Raw genomic sequence first — 22,330 nt, forward strand, 5'->3', positions numbered from 1 at the left:
GTTGAATATCAGGGATACAGAGTTTTCTCTTATGGTGTGCACTTATTGTAGTCCCATTCTAATTGTAGTCCCATTCTACTTCTACATTTGTGTGAGAGTTCCATTTAAGGTTTCCTCTCTTCAAAAAGGTGTGTGGGTTTGTCTATGGAATTGCCCAAGCTTCTATGAATTGCCTCAACAAAGAATTGAAAGAGAAAGATGGGGTTTTCTTCAAGGCAAACGGGCAATGTATGTGCGCAATTAAGGTTGAAGCTACATAGCCAAAGGCTCGACGCCTTCCTAGCTATACAGTGAATGTTCCGGCTCTCGTTCAAGCCCCGGCTCGCAAGGGGTGGAGGGCCTTGTTTATGAGTGACACGTCCAAAGTAGAGGGATCTACGCTGGGAGTTTAATCCACCGTTGATCCCATCTACATGGGATTTTAAAAAAAGGCTCCCCACCATCGCCGCTTACATCTCGAACCCCATACCTGCCCCTACACACTCCCACACCTAATCCAGCTCGCCTAGCGCGGCACGTTGAAACGTATGCGGCTCTTGCGCTATAAAACCCCCCCCCCCCCCCCCCCCCCCCCCCCCCCCCCCCCCCCCCCCCCGCGCCCTGTTGCGTCACTCCGACGGCCCCAATTCCTCGCACCGTCAATAAAGTTCCCCTACCGTTGATCCCTTTACTTTGACCCTGTGTCACTTATAAACGAGGGTGGGAGGCCTTCGTCCAACCTCGCACGTCTTCGACGGTGTTGATCTCGAGAGCGCCCTTTAATTTAATGATGTGGTACTTAGTGCAAGACCTCATAGTAGATTGGCATCTTGCATCCACGTGCATTTAGGTGAGGTACATCTCCGGCTGTCAAAGTATTTGGGTCTGCTCGAGCCTGCGTTGTAGCGTTGAAGGCATAGCTATATAATAACCACGCAACGAAACAGAGCCTCTGAGTAGTAGTTGCTTCTCTCAAAGGAGCGTCTGCCTCGCTTCGCCTTGTCAGCAGGCAGGCAGGTCTAATTCCCCATTTCTAGCGCAGATTGAGCATTCCGCAGGCCCGCTCTCGCTATGACAGTCGATGTCGAGCCGCAGGGGCCGGAGCATCAAGACAATCCAGATATGGCCCCTCCTCCCCCACCCCACAGTGGTACCCCCTCCCCGCAGCCTCCACTCCCTCCTCCTTCTCCTCCCTTGCAACCCCCAGACTCTGCTTCTGCTCTCCCTCCCGATGCCGCCTCCAAACGTCAACGCCGCCCCAATGTCCGCTTGAACGAGATCGGCAGTGAAAGTTGTCTTGCCAACGTTGTAGAGTACCTACTCAAGCGCAAAGGCCACCATGGCGTTGTGGGTGCGAAAAGGGGCCGTCCACCCAAGCTTGCTTCCCCAGGTAAGCTTCCCAAAAAATCCCAGCCTCTACGTAAGAATTACATTGAAGACAAAGTTGCTGATGATGACGTTGAGCCTGTTAATGTTGGAGATGGTGATGGTGACGGTGAGCATCATGCTGAGGATATCAAACCTGACAGTAGGAAACCCTACGAGAAGCAAAAGCTTGCTGAGGATATCAAACCTGACAGTAGGAAACCCTACGAGAAGCAAAAGCTTACTCCCAAAGTGAAAAACAGAAAAGGAGGTGGTCTTGGAAAGAACCATAACACTGGGACGGGTATCACAAAGCATGCAAAACGCCCGAAAGTTATGTTTCCGCATGGCGAAGGAAATGGCAACAATTGGATGCAAAAGACAGCTGATGGCTTCTTGGAAGCTGCCGATGGCTGCGTGTATGCTTGCTCCGACACCGACAAGCATGTACGCAGCCCATCCCCACATGCACAGCCTGCCATGTTCAGCTTTGAGAGTGACTCCCCCAAGGGTTTAAAGAAAACACAAGTTACAACAAAGCGTAAGAAGAAAGCGGTTACTGGCCTGAAACTGCCATCAGCTGCAGAGTGTGCACATAAAAATGGAGCGATTGAGGAGAAAGAGGATCCTTCAAGCAGTGCACTTCAAGAACTCCGGATGCAAGGTCCAGTCTGGGAGAGGGGTGTCGCACCTTTGGATGAGAGAGTGAGGGAGTGGATGCAAAAGATTGGGCTTGAGAAGTACGCCCCTATATTCCAGCATCATGAAGTTGGGGACGATGTTCTGCCTTTGCTGACCATGGATGATCTTAAAGAAATGGGCATACAAGCGGTGGGAGCGCGCCGGAAATTTTTCAGTGAAATTACAAAGCGGAAGCAAAGTTTGATGCTTGCAAATGAGTCATTGGCAGGGGAAAAGTGATGCAAAAAACTCGCGAGGAGTTAGCATTGTAACATTTTTAGCCAGCTCTTGTTCTCTGGTTGTAGCAGAGTTCTGTAAAATGTCCAACAAATACCATCCTAGGATTCTAAGCAAACTTAGAAAGATGTATTATTCTGAATTTTTCTGTTACATCTTTTGTTTCATAGCAATGCATCATGATATATCTCGACTGTTGCTTCGGTTTTTGTGCCATGTCACTTGTTATCTTCTATCAACAACCTAATGTGCAGTTGCTTTCTGTTGCATCTTGTCTCTCAATGTTTACATTTGATTGCATCTCGTCGGTGTTCATATGTGAAATGGGAAGGTACTCCACTCTTGATTACAGCTTTTCTTCATAAGGACTTTGCAGTTTCTATTACATTCTGTGTATCGGTATGTGGAATGGGAAGATATTAAATTCCTTATGGTAGTTTTTCTTCCTGAGGTCTAAGCACCTACATATGCAATCTGTGCAGAAAAACTTGTGATGTGCACCATCAGGTAAGTGATGCTCAAGATTCCAGACTGTTACTATTGGCAAGTTGTGTTAATATTGCCTTTCAGAGCATGCAGTTTATAGTTATTCTGCACCAATGATCTGCCATTAGATGTTGCTTGTGTGCCTCATGTTTGAATTGTCATTAAGAACACATAATTATGTTTGCGATTTGCAAGTCAATTTCACAAGCCACACTCAAATATTCCTCAGAAGAATACTGCGCTTCTTTGCGCTTCTTCAACTTAGTATGAAAGTCGAAGAACAGGAGGGAGGGTGGGAGGAGCCAACATCGTTAAAAGTCATGTTGCATGGTTTACTATTTTCCACTCTCACGCCATTGCACTCTTGTCAAACACCGGGGCAGGGTTCTTGGGGCCAACAAACACCCTAATTTTTGTCAGATCAAAAGCTAGCTTTACAACACACATCACAGAGATAAAATCATTTTTGTAACTCAGGGTATCTATCAAGATAACATGATGCTTTCCAAAAAAATTTGACAATATACACCATCTTGGTCGAAACAATAACCCTTTTCAGATAACATGGTAGTAGATGCGACCACTGTAACATGCTCCATATAATGATGAGATCTGCATCTTGAGAAGATATCGTATAAACCTATGAAGCATAGCATCATCTATTCCTGTTAATTACGAACAACAAAATCCCTTCTTCCCCAACTTTGTGTGCGCTTATGCCCACAATTTCAGACATGCACCTGCACAAAGATACACCTATCCTTCCACATATCAACCGGAAAGTAGATCATAGATTGAGCACTGAGATAAGTTCACACACCACTTTAAGCAGATTGATTCAATGATCAAGACTCTGAAATTCTTGAAAGCAAGGCCGCTTAACATGGCATGAATGTGGAATCCCTCGAATCTTGTGTTTGTATCTAGACACCAGCAAGGTCTGAGGCATATTTACAAAGGTGTCATTAATGAAACTCCTGCAAGCCAATTCGGCTTAACAGTCTAAAGGACGTTAACTGTGTTTCTGAGAGCGTGATCTCTATCCGGCATCCGCCATCAGCATAATCTTAAGGTTGTACCTACTCGCTAAGAGTATCCTAAGCATGAGCCTCAGCATGCTACAGCTACCCCCAACAATTACAAATGCACATATAGAAATCAACATGACCTTGAGGTACTACAACATACACCTTGTCTCCTTTATGAGCAAGATGAAGAAATTTGTCTGCACACGAAACCCCCATTGATACAAAGGCAAGCACAAACCCCGGCTACTCAGAAGCCTCTTCAACGGACAAAATTCCACGGACGAGTATAATCCTGATGTGACCCCAGTACCAACACAATTCGAGAGGAGAACACAAATTTCAAAACTCTTAGATATGGCAATAGACTGGATTTCCATCAGAAGCTACTTCGTAGACTTTGCTCTGTCATGAATCAATCCCATACTCCGTCTGTGGTCGTCAATGTGCCATGCATTTGTCAAAATGGTCTCCTCCAGAGAACATCAATTCATTTGCTTCTGGTAGGAACTCCCTTGCTTCCCTTCTTTGGGATGGCAGCAAGTTTCGGTCTATTGGCATGCTGCACATCAGTATTATCTTCTGTTGGCCTCTTCTTCCTCGAGGGAGCCTCCGGTTCCCAGAAGGTCAACTCCACCTCTTTAGCAGACGCCTTCGGAATGTCCTTGAATCCCAGTTTTGGTTTGGTAGTAGCCATGGACACTGATGAAGGACGTTTAGGCAAGCTCGACTTGGGATTAGTTATTCTAGTGAGAGAAGAATTGCTTGTAAAAGCTCCACTATTGTACATTGGATGCTCCTTTGGAGTGCCATGGCCTTGCAAGTTGCTTGCAGGTATTGTTAAAGGGCAATCTGCTAAAAAATTTGCTTTGTCATCAACAGATGAGCTGGAAGATCCTGACTGGACAATAGAAGATGAAACTCTTTCCCGCTCATAAAGTTCCAACACTTGATTACAAATTTCTGCACTCAGCACAGGCTCACGCTCAGAAGGTCAGCAAAAAGAAATTTTTCAAAGAAGACAAACCCCAACCACACTTACCTTTCAACTGATTTTGTGTAACATTAAATTGCTTCCACCAACTTTTGAAAGGAAACTTATACTTCAACAGCTTTGCTGCAAGTAGCATGGCACTAACAGCTATATGCAGAGGTTCGAATTGTAAGCACAAGGTCGTATAAAGTCTGCATGACAATCAAAGTGTCCACTCTATAAGCCCGCCAATCCACATTGTAGATTTGCAGATTGTGCAGAGTAAGACTACTTACGAATCATTCAAAATTATATAAGACACCGGAACAAGTGCTTCACAATCAAACTTAAACTTTGAAGCGGCCAAAAGAACGAAGCTGTGAGGATGCCGAACTTTTAGTTCAAAATCAAGGGTTACCAGAACCATGTGCTCTGCAAGAAGCACTAGCTCTTTCTGTCTTTCACAAATCTCCTGCACATGCACATTGCAACCAATCTTCAAAACCCCGAAAAGAAAAAACACCACCAATAGCTTCTTGGAATGCAAATCTTCATGATAGTGAGTCCTTGTGCAAGAGTCTACCTTTCTGTATGGCGGCATCTTGGGGTGAATATGTTCAAGATAGTATGTCTGAATATGTTCAAGATAGTATGTCCTTGTGCAAGTGTCTACATCTGTGGCCACAGGTGTGACCGTCTTCATGTAAAATGTGTCCTTGTGCAAAGCGTCTGCCTCTGCGTATGGCCATGCCTTACCTTACCAATCTCCTTACTACACTTAAATAATAACTGAAATAAGTCTCGTCCCTATTACTGCAATTTTCCTGATCTTTAATCAATGGTTATCGTTGTAAACATCCCCCCCCCCCCCCCCCCCCCCCCCCCCCCCACACACACACACTCAATTTATATTGATACTTGATACGCAAATACAACTGTTAGGTATTGCGATATTGACTATTCTAATCACTTTTAGAGCCGTGTATGGTTTAGATCTGACATTTTACATACTTATGGTCTTGAATGTTCATCATGTGCGTAAATCATAGTTACTAAAAAACTCTACAGTTGAAATCAAAACAATCTGACACGTGATTTGAGGTAGAAAGTACGGAGTGTCGCAATCCTCCTCTTGTTGTGCATCGGGGCATCAAGGCGACACTTGGGAATGTTCAGCGTTACTTCTACTAGCCTCAACTGAAGCAAGACGTGGATGAGTTTGTGCGCACTTCTATAGTGTGTCAAAACGTGGAGTATGATGGACAAAGTGTCACAAAATGATGACGTTGCAGGACTGCCCGGACAACAGTACGGACAGATGGCGTGGCAGCATGGTGACGTGGCAAGCTGTACGGCCTGATGACGTGGCAGAACTATACCAACACTCGGATTTTTCACTCGCATGGTGACGTGGCAAACTGTACGGATTTCCACGTTTGACGTGGCAAACTGTACGGATTTCCACGTTTGCGTTGACTACTGACGTGGCAGTTGTATGGATTTCCGTAAATCACTCTGGTGCTTTTTGCTGGCAGATTTTGGGGTCATTGCTTTAACAACCAATTGCTTTTGAGTTTAACGGCTTTTGGTGCTCTGCTTTCGGCAACCCTTTGAAAGAATAAAAGAGTCCCAAGGGCCTCACTTCTCAGAGCATCTAGACGTAGAGTCTAGGAGCAGAGGACCCTTCGGGAGTTGTACTTTGCTCAAAGATTAATATAAAAGAAGGTGATTGGGCGCTTCTTAGATTTGAGAAGGAACATCTTAGAAAGAAGAAAGGTAAGGAGAGACTTTTTCCAAAGCTAAGTATGCAATACTATGGGTCCTTCCAGATTTCAAAAGAGACCAACAATGTATTCTTCAAACTAAAGTTTCACAATGCTTTTCATGTGAGTTTATTGAGACCTTTTAAAGGTGAGGTGCCAGAGGACAGCAAGCCAGTGGAGCAACCAAAGGTAGAAGAAACTGAAAAAATTCTTATACCTGTGCAGGTCCTAGAGCACACAAAAAATAAAGCAAAGGGAAAGTTGGTCCAAAAATACTTGTTCAAGTTCACGAACTATCCTACTCTTGATGCAAAGTGAATCAAGGAGGAGGAATTGGCAAATACTCAAGAAATACTTTTTCAAGTTCATGAACTATCCTGCTCTTGATGCAAAGTTGATCGAGGAGGAATTGGCAAATACTCCTCAGATCCTAGTTGAGGCTTTGGGTTTAGCACTGACTACACGTCAAATTAGCAGGTTGAATCTGGTGCAGCTATCAATTTTCAAGTTTAGACGTGTGTCTGCTATTGATTCACCGTCTTGTCAATGGTTTTCCGGTTACATCGACATTCACAGTATAGCGGTACTCGACACTCGTCGGAGGCCTCTAGCCCACATTGTAGATTGTTGTTTCTTTGCGGCAGCTGTTATTACCTCCATCCCCACTCGCTTCTTGTCACGTCTCTGCCCTTGGAGATCATTGTGGTTGATGTGTTGTTGGTTCAAGGTGCCTATCTTTCAGATGCAGCTGGGTGTCCTCTCTCTTGTGGTTGGGGAGTGCATTTTTACTCATTATAGAAGAAGTTTTCCTCTCTTGCCTTTTTCGGATGTAACTGTTGTTCAGATTTTCCCATGTGGCTCAGTTGTAGCAACGTTTATAGTTAAGGCTTGCTATGTACTTACAGCTTGGTACTGGCCCCTGAGAAATTGGTATTGGGCATCGTGAGGGGACTTCTCAATGAAAAGAATACAGCCTCTTTTTGTGCACAGAGAGAAAGAAAAAGCATACTTTCTCAATCCCTCCTCCCCACCTTTGCAATCAAATTTCTTTATCCATCACATAAACTCGTTTTCAAACTGTGTGATCTGTGTAAATGTACGCCCTAATTATCTGTTTTCATTGGTGCCTTAAGGTGTTCGGAATATAGCAATTTTCCCAGCAAAACAAAGGGAAAATTGTACTCTTCCCTTTCTCATTCACTTCATCTCAATCTATCAAAAACTCTAAGCAATACCTACATTATGTCCACTAATGCAAGATAACACATGAACATGTATCAGTCAGAAATCTTAGCAGTAAAAGCAACTTATACATTTCTGATAGTCGTCAAAAAACAGAATTCTCATAAAAGGAAATAAAGGCTGCAAGAAGCACTCGTCATTAGCAATCAAAAAGCTGACCTTTTCCTTGAACTCTTGTGCTGCCATTGGGTTGTTCTTATTTTGCAAACAATAAGATACAAGAACCACTTCCTCGAGAGCCCTACGTGCTTCTTCTACTTTGCCAGCCAAAAACATGCACGCTGTTGCAATAGTCTACAAGGTACATAGAACTTCTCTATTACTTCAAAGAGTTAGCTGTAGAGTCATATCAAATGAAGGGCAAGTAGAGCTTACATAACAATCATTTTTACGATGTGATTGATAAAGGAAGAATCTGTGAGAGAACACTGTAGATGTAGCAATGACAACATGCGGCCTGCACAAATACCACAATCTCTCTCTCTCTCTCTCTCTCTCTCTCTCTCTCTCTCTCTCTCTCTCTCTCTCTCTCATAACAGATCTTGAGTTCAACTCTCCACGTCGGATAGATCTCTAAGGTCTCTTGGGATGGTTTTTTACGACGTTAATTCTCTTCTTTTCCTCTCCCCCCCTCTCTCTCTCTCTCTCTCTCTCTCTCTCTCTCTCTCTCTCTCTCTCTCTCTCTCTCTCTCTCTCTCTCTCTCTGTTAGGTGCAGTGGAATGATTGTTTGCGCTTTGCTCAAGATGAGTGCTCCGAACTGTGCTCAAGGTTCCTTTTAGTTCTTATGGAAGGTAGAGCCTTCCGTTCTTAATGAGAGAATGCTATGATCACAAACAAAGTGAATGGACACTGTGCGTGAAAGTATATGAGACTGAGAGATAGAGAGAGAAGAGAGATACGACACCAAAGACGTTGTAAAACCCTCCTCCGAAGGCCCCACTCTCGTCGGCGAGAGTGGTCTACATATGATTGCACAAAGTGGTACAATGACGATGCAATGGACTGATGCAACCTGGGACTATGTCGGTCACGACGACGGGGACGACGACGACGACTTTAGGGCTGAAATCTGCGGTCTTCTAACTGCTGTCCATAAAAACGCTATGGCTGAAAATCTGGGACTGTTTCGGGGTGGCTGAAAACGCTGTTTTGGCTGCGTTTTTGATGGCTGAAAATGACGATCTTCTGCAAGTGGCTAAGGCTGAATCTGCTGCTGTTCATGCATGCTGAAAACGCTGACCATCTGCTGCCAAGAAGCAGCTGAAAATGGGAAACGCTGGGCTGCTTGTAGCATTAGTAAAAACGCTGGGCTGTAGGGATGTTGGCGATGAGGAAACTGGAAACGCCAGGCTAGGAGTGATGACAATGCTACAAAACGCTAGGCTGAACTGTCGGTGGTGAGGGTTGAACTAAAAACGCCAAGGGGTGCTGAGGGTACTGCAGGGTTCTTGCTGAGAAGATGCCTGTTGAGCGGGGAGTTCCTACTGCCTCTTCTGCCATTTAGTGCTAGCATGGGTTTGCTTAAATATGCTAAATGCACTGGAAAATTCCCCTAACTGATTCTGATGGGAATGCTTATGATCATGCAGTGTGCAACCAGAGGATATGCATCTATACCAAGTGACTGAGCATGCACGGTCTACAAATAGACTCACAAAAGTGCCATATCACTTCTAATCTAGACTGACTGGACTGTCTGAACCCTGATCATGCTGTAGCTTGTCCACGGACACATAGGGTTGGATGTGTCACGTGACATCCCCTCCTTTTCAAAGTGAGGTACTGATACCGAACTGTATGGCGTCGAGGGAGATCGCCAATAGCATCCGGAATCCTGGAAGGGACTCTTCGCCGGCCGACTCTAATGTGTGTGTCATGCGGTACTTGAACTTCATAAAGGTCTGCAACGCTTGCTTCTTTGGGCCGCGCCGAAAGCGACACAAAGGCTTCTGTGGCTCCTTCCTTGCTTCAACTTCGTCTAGAGACCTGCTTCTTTTGTCTTCAAGAATCTCCATGGCTGAAAATTCCTCAAACCATTTCCAACACAAAAACATGAATATACCCATTCCATGTAAAGTGCGTGGAAAAAATCTTGTCTTCTTCAAAGACTGTGTATGCAATGTAGATGAACATAGAGACGGAGTGACAACCCGTTCATCAAACACATACAAACAATGAGATCGAATCTTGTCGTGTTGATCTAAATCAATCAACTGTAGCAAAACACAATGGAAATGCCCACGCTTGGTGCTCATACTTTCATGCACTCTTACTACAACTGTGTCATGCCAAAGAAGAGACATGGAATGTGACTTCCTTACATACATACGTTTCAGCTTTTTATGAACAATCCGCATACATTCGTGCTCATCCATGAGAGAAACGTGCTCAACATACAATATGTCATGCCTAGGAAAAGGGATCGCATAAAGATGCTGACTAAAATACAAGAAACGATCACGAATGGAACATTCGAACAATGCGTACGTATTAATCATGCGAACACATAATACTTCCTGTGAGGGTTCTTCGGACCTAGGCTCGAGAGCCAAGATTGATCCTGCGTGATTGATCGAATCTGCAACGAGGTTAGCTTCGCTAGAAAAAGCATCAACTAACACATCATCCTTGTGAACAATCACGTCTTCTTCCTATAACTCATCATGCTTGTGAGAAATCGCATCTTGATCATGCAAATCATCATGCTTGTCTTTATCATCCAAATCATCACGCTGCTCATAATCATGCAAATCCTGTGTGTCATGCTTCGGAGAAAAAGAGACTGAGAGAGTCTCCGTCGCATGAATCTGTTCAATCTTGTCCTGCATATTAGCAATGAGAGATGGAGAATGAACAATGTCCTCCCCATGAATGACAATGGGAGAATCACTTTTGGCATTGAGAGTGAAAGTGTTAGCCTCAAAATCAATGAGAGGGTTATTATCACGAAACCATCGAATGCCCAAAATCATATCACATCCTAAGAGAGGGAGAAACAACAATCTTCTAGTGAAGCCAGCTTGTTGAATTGCAAACAACACATCAAGGCACTCCTCCATGATGAGAGCGTCCATACCGGGAAGAAAGCCAGAGACCTCCATAGGAGATCTCGGACTAACTTCGAGGCGGGCTCTCTCAACAAGAGAGAGACTGATCACATCATGCATACTACCTCGGTCAAACAATATGACAAAACGCTGCCCCGACGTACGACCATAACATTTAATGAGAGAATCATCAATGGGAGGGTCATGAGAAACTTGGGGCACACTCGTGTTATCATTTATTATATTGACAGAGAAAGTGGGTTCTGTGGATTCTTTCGATTCAAGCTTAGGACATTTTCGTTTTATGTGACCCTTAATGTGACAATGAAAACAACGACCTTCCTTAGAATAAGTGCTTTGCTCTTCCGACGTGATGTATCCTCCTACAATTCCTTGTGCTACCTTTTCATCTGGAGTAAGCTTAGGTTTAGCAATTGTGTTAGCCTTACCCTTCGATTCATTGGAAGAATTCTTTTCTGAGAGACTGTTGGAAGATTGGTTAGAAGCGTTACCATTCTTACCGTTCTTACCGTTTTGAGGGTTCTGAGAAGTCTGCGAGGGACTTGTGGAAGTCTTGTTCTCCTTAGGCTTTCCCTTGTTGTGCTTCATCTCCTGTGCGAGAGCAATCGCTACCACCTTGTTGAGATCGATTGGATCGAGCACCTCGACATCGTACTTGATATACTCGTCCAATCCAAAGAGAAAAGCCTCTTTACGCTCAACATCCGATTTTCGTAATTGAGTGCCTAGCTGCAAAACACGATTAGAAAAAGACGTAACCGGCATACCATTTTGCTTGAGAGCGCACCAATCGTCCTTCAATCGTGCGAGGTACTAAGGTGGCATAAACCGCGCCTTGAGCTTGTCTTGGAAATCAACCCAATTGAAAGAAAGGGGCGTGAATTCGTCGGCTTCCTCTAGGTGCGCGGCTAACTGTGCCTCTTGCCATGCGTGGTACCAACTAATAGCATCCCCGGCAAGGTACATAGCTGCCGTCAAAACTTTGCTATTTCCTGTCTTCTTAGTTGTCGCAAAATAAGCATTAAATTGATGCAACCAAGAATGAATAACCGTAGCATCCATCTTACCATCATACTTACTGAAAGTCAACTTCTCTATGACTGGATGGTTGGAATCCGCATCGTGGCTTGCACCACTTGATGAACTCCCACGATCTTTAGGTGGTTCGGTCTTCGAGCCTAGCACTAGTCGAAGCAATTCTTGAGTGCGTAGCTCTCTTTGAGCTGCACGCTCGGCCTCCCTTTCTGCTTTTCGTTCATTTCTTTCATCGCGCTCGCGTTCGAAAGCAAGGCGATTGGTTTCTTGTTGTGCCAACGCAACTCGATTCGCTTCTTGTTGTTGTATTGCATTTCTTTCATTTCGTTCTTGTTGTGCCAGCATCATGTCCATCATTGACTTAACCATCATCTCCATAGGAGTTAGTACAACTCGTGGCGTAGATGGCGAAGGGGGAGGGTCGAAAAAATCTGCTGGTGGAAAAAAATCTTCGCCGCCTCTCTCATGCTCATCACCTGTATACGAAGTATCCATTCCGCTTCGGGTGACGACCATTCACTATGATCTTTGGTTCTTAAGTTCACGAGGAACTTGGGTTCTTGAGGATCTTGGGTTCTTGGGTTCTTGAGGATCTTCCGGTTCTTAGAATTCCTGAGGTTTTCTTTCGCTTGCAAACCGTGTTTGAGAAGGATCTTCTCTTCACCCGGGTTCTACTCCTTAATGCGGGCGCACCCCTTGGCGCCTTGCGCTCACACCAAGGTTGCTTTTTCCCACCTCACGTCGATTGGCCGGCCGCTAAGTGCACGGTCCGCTCTCAATGAGTGAAAAGAGACACAAGGGGAGGCTTGACAAGCCCTTCTTTCTTGGGATTCCTGTCACTCTTCAAAAACACGATTAGAAATCGACACGCCCAAGCGAACTTGGGTTCGTGCGACCGCAACAAGCAAAAAAAAATTCTTGTGATTCTTGTGGTTCTTTCCTTGAGTGATACAGAACACTGTCAAAGCTCTGATACCAATGTTAGGTGCAACGGAATGATTGTTTGCGCTTTGCTCAAGATGAGTGCTCCGAACTGTGCTCAAGGTTCCTTTTAGTTCTTATGGAAGGTAGAGCCTTCCGTTCTTAATGAGAGAATGCTATGATCACAAACAAAGTGAATGGACATTGTGCGTGAAAGTGTATGAGACTGAGAGATAGAGAGAGAAGAGAGATACGACACCAAAGACGTTGTAAAACCCTCCTCCAAAGGCCCCACTCTCGTCGGCGAGATTGGTCTACTTATGATTGCACAAAGTGGTACAATGACGATGCAATGGACTGATGCAACCTGGGACTATGTCGGTCACGACGACGGGGACGACGACGACAACTTTAGGGCTGAAATCTGCGGTCTTCTAACTGCTGTCCATAAAAACGCTATGGCTGAAAATCTGGGACTGTTTCGGGGTGGCTGAAAACACTGTTTTGGCTGCGTTTTTGATAGCTGAAAATGACGATCTTCTGGAAGTGGCTAAGACTGAATCTGCTGCTGTTCATGCATGCTCAAAACGCTGACCATCTGCTGCCAAGAAGGGCTGAAAATGGAAAACACTGGGCTGCTTGTAGCGTTAGTAAAAACGATGGGCTGTAGGGATGTTGGCGATGAGGAAACTGGAAACGCCAGGCTAGGAGTGATGATGATGCTACAAAACGCTAGGCTGAACTGTCAACGGTGAGGGTTGAACCAAAAAACGCGAAGGGGTGCTGAGGGTACTGCGGGGTTCTTGCTGAGAAGATGCCTGTTGAGCGGGGAGCTCCTGATGCCTCTTCTGCCATTTAGTGCTAACTTGGGTTTGCTTATGTATTAACTTAGCAAAATTGCCATACCTACTTTTGTTGAAAAGTGACTTAAATTAATAAGTGAAAAATGTCAAAAATAGGAAAAATAGGCTAAATGCACTAGAAAATTCCCCTAATTGATTCTGATGGATTCTGATGGGAATGCTTACGATCATGCTGTGTGCAACCAAAGGATATGCATCTATACCAAGTGACTGGGCATGCACGGTCTACGAATAGACTCACAAAAGTGCCAGATCACCTCTTATCTAGACTAGCTGGACTGTCTGAACCCTAATCATGTTGTAGCTTGTCCACGGACACATATGGTTAGATGTGTGACATGACTCTCTCTCTCTCTCTCTCTCTCTCTCTCTCTCTCTCTCTCTCTCTCTCTCTCTCTCTCTCTCTCTCTCTCTCTCTCTCTCTCTATATATATATATATATATATATATATATATATATATATATATATATATATATATATATATACACACACACACACACACAATGTCTCGAAAACTTGTAACAGATGGTGTTTGTGCTCTGTCTCACTCTTGGAGAAGACCATGTCAAATAAAGTGCCCACAAATGATTGGTACTCTCTGAAAAATCATGTCCCTCATGCAGTTGAATGTAGTCGGAGGATTCGTAAGGCCAAATGGCATGACCAAATATACATACAAACTCAAAAGGCATCCTGAAAGCTGTCTTGTAGACGTCTCCAGGAGCAATTCGGACTTGATGATAACCACTCTTCAAATCAAATCGGCTAAAGCAAGTAGAACCCTGAAGTCTGTTGTCACTTGACATATCTAACCCTATGTGTACGTGGACAAGCTAGAGCATGAGAAGGCTTCGGTTCAGTCCACTCAGTCTAGCTTAGGAATTGTTTTGACACTTTTGTGAGTCTGTTCACAGAGTCCAGACCGTGCATGTCCAGACACTTAGATTAGGTGCATATCCTGTGGGTTGCACACAGCATGATCATCAAAATCCATCAAGGGAATTTTCCAGTGCATTAAACCTATTTTCCCTATTTTTGACATTTTTCACTTATTATTTTTATGTTAGGTGCAACGGAATGATTGTTTGCGCTTTGCTCAAGATGAGTGCTCCGAACTGTACTCAAGGTTCCTTTTGTTCTTATGGAAGAGAGAGCTTTTCGTCTTTAATGAGAGAGTGCTATGATCACAAACAAAGTGAATGGACACTGTGCATGCGAGTGTATGAGACTGAGAGATAGAGAGAGAAGAGAGATACGAGACCAGAGACATTGTAAAACCCTCCTTCGAAGGCCCCACTCTCGTCGGCGAGAGTGGTCTACTTATGACTGCACAAAGTGGTACAATGACAATGCAATGAACTGATGCAACCTGGGACTATGCCGATGACGACGACGGTGATGACGACGACGACTTTAGGGCTGAAATCTGTGGTCTTCTATCTGCTGAAAATCTGCTAATCTTTGTCTGTTGAATTCTGACTCTATGTCGATGACGATGTCAATCAGGGTTGTCCACGTCCGTCAAACGGAACGATCCGTCCGTTCCGTCCGGTCAAAAAAAATTGACCGTTGTCGTAAAAATTTGACCGTTTTTACACGGATTTTGTAGCGCCTAACGCTAGCAGTTTTTGAACGTAGAGCGTTGGGGGCCTTGGAGCCTTGGGGCATCATAAGCAAAAGAAGTCATGGTGGGTGGCCTCCAAAGCAAGCTACTCTTGCACAAACGGTGGGTGGAACTTCCGGTCCATTGTCTTTCCTCAAAGAGAGGCAACGACAAGCGGAGATAGAGATTGCACGCACCATCATTGAGTGCAATCTCTCTTTTCATATTCTTCGCATGGATCGTTGGAAACGCATGGTGAAGGCTATTGCCGCGGTTGGTCCATGTGAGGGGTGGACGGGAGTGTCATACCACGACATGCGCACCAAGAAGCTTGATGAAGAGAGGGCACGAATCGACAAGTCTCTTGACCCCGTGCGTGCCAGATGGGTAAAGTATGGTTGCTCTATTCTCACCGATGGATGGAGTGACCGCAAGAAGAGGGGAATCATTAATATCCTTGTCTCATGCCCTCTTGGCACCTACTTCTTGCGAGCGGTTGATGCGGGAGCAAGGGGGAAAAAGGTCACGGGTGCCTTCATTTACCACCACATTCGTCAAGCCATAAAAGAGGTAAAAAATTTTATTCCACTCTCGAGTATCTACTATTTTCAATTTTGTCTTTTGCCTTGGCTCTTCTCACTTTCCCTTCTTTCTCCATGTGTAGATCGGTCCAAGCAATGTCATTCAAGTAATCACCGACAATGCCTCTAATGGTGCTTCCATGGCCAAAAAGCTAGAGGCAGAGTATCCACACATAGTATGGACTCCATGTGCATCTCATTGCATTGACCTCCTCTTGGAGGACATTGGCGACCTACCTTGGGTGAAGGACATTCTATCCCAAGCCCTCCCCATCGTCAACTTCATCAACAAAAAGGTGAGAGTACTTGCGATATATCGCACTTACTCCGGCTTGGAGTTGAAGAAGCCTTCCGCAACACACTTTGCCGCTATGTGGCTCCTCCCTGAGCGCCTCTATGATGTGCAAACCAACTTGCAAAAGACAATGGTCTCGAATGAGTTCAAAGCATGGATTGAAGAAGAGACCCAATCATCCCAACAAGATGCGAAGGCCATCCAACGGCTTTGCTTGAAGGAGGAGTTTTGGCAAGAGGTCAAGGGTCTTGTCATGGTGGTATTGCCATTGTATAAGGTGCTTCGGATGATCGACATGGAAGGGTCTACCATAGGTCTCCTTTACCACTTCATGGAGGAGGCTTACAAGGAGATTGAGAGATCCACCATTCTTGATGGAGCACCCGATGGTTCACAGTAAACATTTCACCTTATGATTTATGTACATTGTAAGTTGTCTTTTTCCATCTACGGTTCTACCCTTCCATGCTTGACTATCTTTCTCTCTCTCTTTGTAGTGATGTGTTGGAGGACTCTCCAAAGAGAGATGACATTCTCTTCCTTGTTAAAAAGCGGTGGGATTGGATGAGGCGACCAATCCATGGCTTTGCCGCCCTCTTGCATCCGGCTTTCAAAAAGCCATCCATCTTTGCGGATCAAGCCCTTCAAGAGGAGCGCGACAAGTACCTTCCAAAGATACTCAATGAAGAACACCATGTAGAGTTTCTCCAAGAGCTCATCAACTATGGAGACCAAAGAGGCACGGCATTCGCTTCCTCGGTGTGTTGGAAGAGGGATTCGTTAGTGAAGCCTCTTTTTTGGTGGGAATGTTTTGGCTATCAATTGCCTCATCTTCAAAGGGTGCCATTGAGGGTTCTTGGACAGGTATATCATATATATTAATAATTATACATAATACCATACCATAAATTATAAATTTATAATCTCAATCATGTCATCATTTGACATTCATCATTCATGTGACATAAATCACCTCTCAATTCCCACAATTCAAATCTCATGCCTCTCTTCTATCATCTATGTGCTCTAGGATTGCTCATCGGGTGCATGTGAGCGGAATTGGTCGGCATATTCTCTTATACACACCAAGATCCGCAAAAAGCTTTCTACGAAGCAATTGAAGCGGCTTATCTATTGTCGCTCCAATTTACGCATGTTGCGGTCCATGCATGAGATGCCAATGGCTAGGCAAGTAATTGAGTTGGCTACATCATACTCTTTATTTATGCTTTCACATATATGATGTATGATGTATCATGTGCTCATATTTTTGGCATGCCAAATTGCTAACTCCATTAATCTTCCTGCATGTTGTAAATGACAAATAGGTGAATGTAGATGAATGCAAGCTCTCCAGTGAGACTCTTAAGAGTCTCAACAAAGATCGCGATCCAGAGGAGGAGCAAATATTTCGAGACCTCTACTTGGAGTTGGAGGAGATTGATCGCCGTGTCTCTCGCACACGGTCCCGCAAGAAGGTGGTTGTGCGAGCTTTGGCAACTACAAGTAGAGGAGCTTCCACTTCGGTTGCTCGTGGGAGTGGAAGAGCGTCCGCACGGACACCCAGGACCTATGTGCGGCGAGGCTCGGGTAGCGGATCTACTATGGCGGACACCACTTTGGAGAATGTGTCCATTTCTACGCCTGCGGATCCTAGAGAACCAGAGTTTGATGATGACGACAACATCCTTAGTGAGGGAGATTATGGTCTTGCATCTAGTGCATCTGCTGCAAGTAGTGATGAGGATGATGCAGCTACCTCTAGCTCAAGCTCGGACCACAACTCCGGTGATGAGAGCGATATGAGCACTTAGAACTCTCTCTTTATGCTTTAAAGTTTGCACCCATGGGCCATGAGACTATGGGTTGTGTCACTACTTTTTTGTACTACTTTTTGTCACTTGTATCTCTCGAGCCTCGACTCTCTACTTATGTAATGAATTATGAAATCAAATGTAATCATGATCATCTTTTTTCGAACATTGCCGTTTCCAATGTCCACGGCCAAATCTTTAATGTTCTTACTTGTAAGACATCTCCTTTAAGTTGTATGTACTTAAAAGTTAATACTAAGTAGTTACTCATAATAGACTAAAGGCTCTGAAAGATATATGATTTATTTTTTTGCATCGTACGTTACTTCAACGTATGTCTAATTTTTTTTAGTTCGATTAATACCGCACGTCTTCGTACGTGTAACCATTGTACGTAACCGTACGTGTCAACTATGATGTCGATGGCGACGATGCGACGACGACGCACTGAAAACGCAGATGCTGAAATCTGCATTTTCCGGCCTGAAACTGTAAACGCTAATAGTACTTGACTTTCTGTCGCGATGAAGGTGCAAAACGCCGGGGCTGATATGCAACAAAAAACGCTAGGGCTGAATTTTGTCTCCTTGCAAAAATGCTAGGGCTTTTGCGGGTTCTACTGTCGCCGGTTGTCTTGCAAATGTAGGCTGATCTGTGGCTCTACTACCTCTGGGAGTCTGCAGGTGCAAAAACGCAAGGGCTGGTCTGTTGGTGCAAAATTGCCAGTCTCTCTGCTGTGATGCAAAAACGCTAGCCCTTGCTGGAGGGATCCTGCTGAGAAGATGCTTGTTGAGCGTATGCTCCTGCTGCCTCTTCTGTCATTTAGTGCTAACTTGGGTTTGCTTATATACAAACTTAGCAAAATTGCCCTACCTACTTTTGTTGGAAAGTCACTTAAAAATAATAAGTGAAAAATGTCAAAAATAGGTAAATTGACTAAATGCACTGGAAAATTCCCCTAACTGATTCTAATGGATTCTTATGGGAATCCTGATGATCATGCTGTGTGCAACCAGAGGATAGCTACGTGACTGGGCATGCACGGTCTACGAATAGACTCACAAAAGTGCCGGATCACTTCTAATCTAGACTTGACTCGACTGTCTGAACCCTGATAATGCTGTAGCTTGTCCACGGACACATAGGGCTGGATGTGTCACGTGACATCCCCTCCTTTTCAAAGTGAGGTATTGGTACCGAATTGTATGGCGCCGAGGGAGATCGCCAATAGCATCCGGAATCCTGGAAGGAACTCTTCGTCGGCCCACTCTGATGTGTGGGTCGAGCGGTACTTGAACTTCATAAAGGTCTGCAACCCTTGCTTCTTTGGGCCGCGCCGAAAGCGACACAAAGTCTTCTTCAATGCTTCAACGTTGTCGAGAGTCATGCTTCTTTCTTCTTCAAGAATCTCCACGGCTGAAAATTCCTGAAACCATTTCCAACACAAAACCATGAACATACCCATTCCATGTAAAGTGGCTGGAAAAAATCTCGTCTTCGCTAAAGACTGTGTATGCAATGTAGATGAACATAGAGACGGAGTGACAACCCGTTCATCAAACACATGCAAACAATGAGATCGAATCTTTCTCTTATGATCTAGAGCAATCAACTGTGGCAATTCACAACGGAAATGTCCATGCTTGGTGCTCGTACTTTCATGTGCTCGTTCGGAAACTGTGTCATGTCAAGGAAGAGACATGGAATGTGACTTCCTTACATACATACTTTTCAGCTTTTCATGAAAAATCCGCATACATTCATGCTCATTCATGAGAGAAACGTGCTCAACATACAATATGTCATGCCTAGGAAAAGAGATCACATAAAGATGCTGACTAAAATACAAGAAACGATCACGAATGAAACACTCGAACAATGCCTGCGTATCAATCATGCGAACAGATAATACTTCCTGTGAGGATTCTTTGGACCTAGGCTCGAGAGCCAAGATCGGTTCTTCAGGATCTATCAAATCTTCTTGTGGGGGATCTGTGGACCTTGACTCGAAAGCTAAGATCGATTCTTCGTGATTGATCGAATCTACAACGATGTTAGCTTCGCTAGAAAAAGCATCCACTAATACATCATCCTTGTGAACAATCACATCATCTTCATGCAACTCATCATGCTTGTGAGAAATCACATCTTGATCATGCAAATCATCATGCTTGTCATCATGCTCATCATTATCAACCAAATCAATGTCATTCAAATCATCATGCAAATCATTGTGCATATCATTGTCGTTCAAAACATCATGCAAGTCATTGTCAATCAAATCATCATCATGCTTCACACAATCATGCAAATCCGATGTGTCATGCTGTGGAGAAGAAGAGACTGAGAGAGTCTCCTTTTCCCGAATCTCTTGCATCGGTGCCGGCACTGGAGACAAGAGTCGCAAGAACTCTTGCATGTGTCGGTCGCGCTGTTCTTGTCTTGCCTTTCTTACTGCTTCTCTTTCTACTTCTCTTGCTTTTCTTTCTACTTCTCTTTCTGCTTTGGCTTCTGCGTGTCTGCGATTCAATTCTGCTATTCTTTCTGCATTTCTTGCTTCGCGTTCTAAATTTTGTTTCATAAACAACAGCTCCAACTCCTCCATTGGAGTTAGTGCAATCGGTGTCGTAGATGGGGAAGGGTCGGAAAAACCTCCTCGTGGGGAAAATTCTTCTTCGTCTCTCTCATGCTCATCACCTCCAAGCGAAGTATCCATTCAACTTCGAGTGATGATCATTCTGAAGTCGTGGGTTCTTGTGGGTTCTTAAAATCACGAGGAACTTGGGTTCTTGCGGGTCTTGGTTCTTGAGTTCTTGAGGGTCCTGAGGTTTTCTTTCGCTTGCAAACCGCGTCTGAGAAGGATCTTCTCTTCACCCGAGTTCTCCTCCGAAGGCCCCACTCGTCGACGAGAGTGGTCTACTTATGATTGCACAAAGTGGTACAATGACTATGCAATGGACTGATGCAACCTGGGACTATGCCGATGACGACGACGGTGATGACGACGACGGCTTTAGGGCTGAAATTTGTGGTCTTCTATCTACTGAAAATCTGCTAATCTTTGTCTGTTGAATTATGACTCTATGTCGATGACGATGTTGGTGGCGACGATGCGACGACGACGCGCTGAAAACGCAGATGCTGAAATCTGCGTTTTCCGGGCTGAAACTGTAAACGCTAATGGTACTTGACTTTCTGTCGCGATAAAGGTGCAAAACGCCGGGGCTGATCTGCAACAAAAAATGCTAGGGCTGAATTCTGTCTCCTTGCAAAAACGCTAGGGCTTTTGCGGGTTCTGCTGTCGCCGGTTGTCTTGCAAATGCAAAACGCTAGGCTGATATGTGGCTCTACTGCCGCCGCGAGTCTGCAGGTGCAAAAACGCAAGGGCTGGTCTGTTGGTGCAAAATCGCCAGTGTCTCTGCTCTAATGCAAAAACGCTAGCCCTTGCTGGGGGGATCCTGCTGAGAAGATGCTTGTTGAGCGTGTGCTCCTGCTGCCTCTTCTGCCATTTAGTGCTAACTTGGGTTTGCTTATATACAAACTTAGCAAAATTGCCCTACCTACTTTTGTTGGAAAGTCACTTAAAAATAATAAGTGAAAAACGTCAAAAATAGGTAAATTGGCTAAATGCACTCGAAAATTCCCCTAACTAATTCTGATGGATTCTGATGGGAATTCTAATGATCATGATGTGTGCAACCAGAGGATATGCATCTATGCTAAGTGACTGGGCATGCACGGTCTACGAATAGACTCACAAAAGTGCCAGATCACTTCTAATCTAGACTTGATTGGACTGACTGAACCCTGTTATGTTGTAGCTTGTCCACGGACACAGAGGGCTGGATGTGTCACGTGACATTTTAAGTGATTTTTGTTGGAAACTAGGTAGGGCAATTTTGCTAAGATAATATATAAGCAAACCAAAGCTAGCACTTTCTGGCAGAAGAGGCAACAGGAGTTTTAGCTTAGGAAGCGTTTTGACACTTTTGTGAGTCTGTTCGAAGACCATGCATGTCCAGACACTTAGATTAGGTGCATATCCTCTGGTTGCACACAGCATGATCATCAGAATCCTTCAGGGGAATTTTTCAATGCATTAAATCTATTTTCCCTATTTTTGACATTTTTCACTTATTATTCTTAAGCGACTTTTGTTGGAAACTGGGTAGGGCAATTTTGCTAAGATAATATATAAGCAAACCAAAGCTAACACTATCTTGCAGAAGAGGCAGCAGGAGCGCTTGCTCACAAGCAACTTCTCAGCAGGACCCCAAGTTTCTCTAGCGTTTTTGCATCACAGCAAAACAGCTAGCGGTTTTGGACAAGAACCCAGATCAGCCAGCGTTTTTGCATCTGCATCAGCCTAGCGACACCAAAGGACAGATCAGCACTA

The 22,330-nt window shown here is 44.5% G+C and overlaps 3 protein-coding genes across 7 annotated transcripts in view; 2 read left to right on the forward strand and 1 right to left on the reverse strand.

Annotated features, from left to right (window-relative positions):
• The first annotated feature begins 839 nt into the window (after positions 1-839).
• LOC147428981 (uncharacterized) lies at positions 840-2,465 on the forward strand. Its single transcript, XM_086496234.1, has 2 exons — positions 840-1,369; positions 1,460-2,465. The coding sequence occupies exons 1-2, from the start codon at positions 1,051-1,053 to the stop codon at positions 2,263-2,265; spliced, it is 1,125 nt and encodes a 374-aa protein (XP_086352360.1). The 5' UTR covers positions 840-1,050; the 3' UTR covers positions 2,266-2,465.
• Positions 2,466-3,559: 1,094 nt separating this feature from the next.
• The window catches only part of LOC147428982 (cyclin-T1-3-like), a 34,904-nt gene continuing 16,133 nt past the window's right edge, over positions 3,560-22,330 (reverse strand). For all 5 annotated transcript variants that reach the window (XM_086496232.1, XM_086496231.1, XM_086496233.1 and 2 more), the window contains 5 exons: positions 8,127-8,208; positions 7,911-8,045; positions 5,043-5,218; positions 4,816-4,958; positions 3,560-4,736 (listed from right to left, as the gene is read on the reverse strand). In XM_086496232.1, coding sequence (XP_086352358.1) covers positions 4,264-4,736; positions 4,816-4,958; positions 5,043-5,218; positions 7,911-8,045; positions 8,127-8,208 — 1,009 coding nt within the window. In that variant the 3' untranslated portion in view covers positions 3,560-4,263. The remainder of the gene's footprint in view (positions 4,737-4,815; positions 4,959-5,042; positions 5,219-7,910; positions 8,046-8,126; positions 8,209-22,330) is intronic.
• On the forward strand, positions 17,274-17,934 carry LOC147428983 (uncharacterized). Its single transcript, XM_086496079.1, has 2 exons — positions 17,274-17,312; positions 17,449-17,934. Exons 1-2 carry the CDS (start codon positions 17,274-17,276, stop codon positions 17,932-17,934), a joined length of 525 nt encoding a protein of 174 aa, XP_086352205.1.

The sequence above is a fragment of the Adiantum capillus-veneris genome, chromosome 22 (assembly GCF_014529385.1).
Source record: "Adiantum capillus-veneris isolate H3 chromosome 22, ASM1452938v2, whole genome shotgun sequence".
Classification (NCBI taxonomy): Eukaryota; Viridiplantae; Streptophyta; class Polypodiopsida; order Polypodiales; family Pteridaceae; genus Adiantum; species Adiantum capillus-veneris.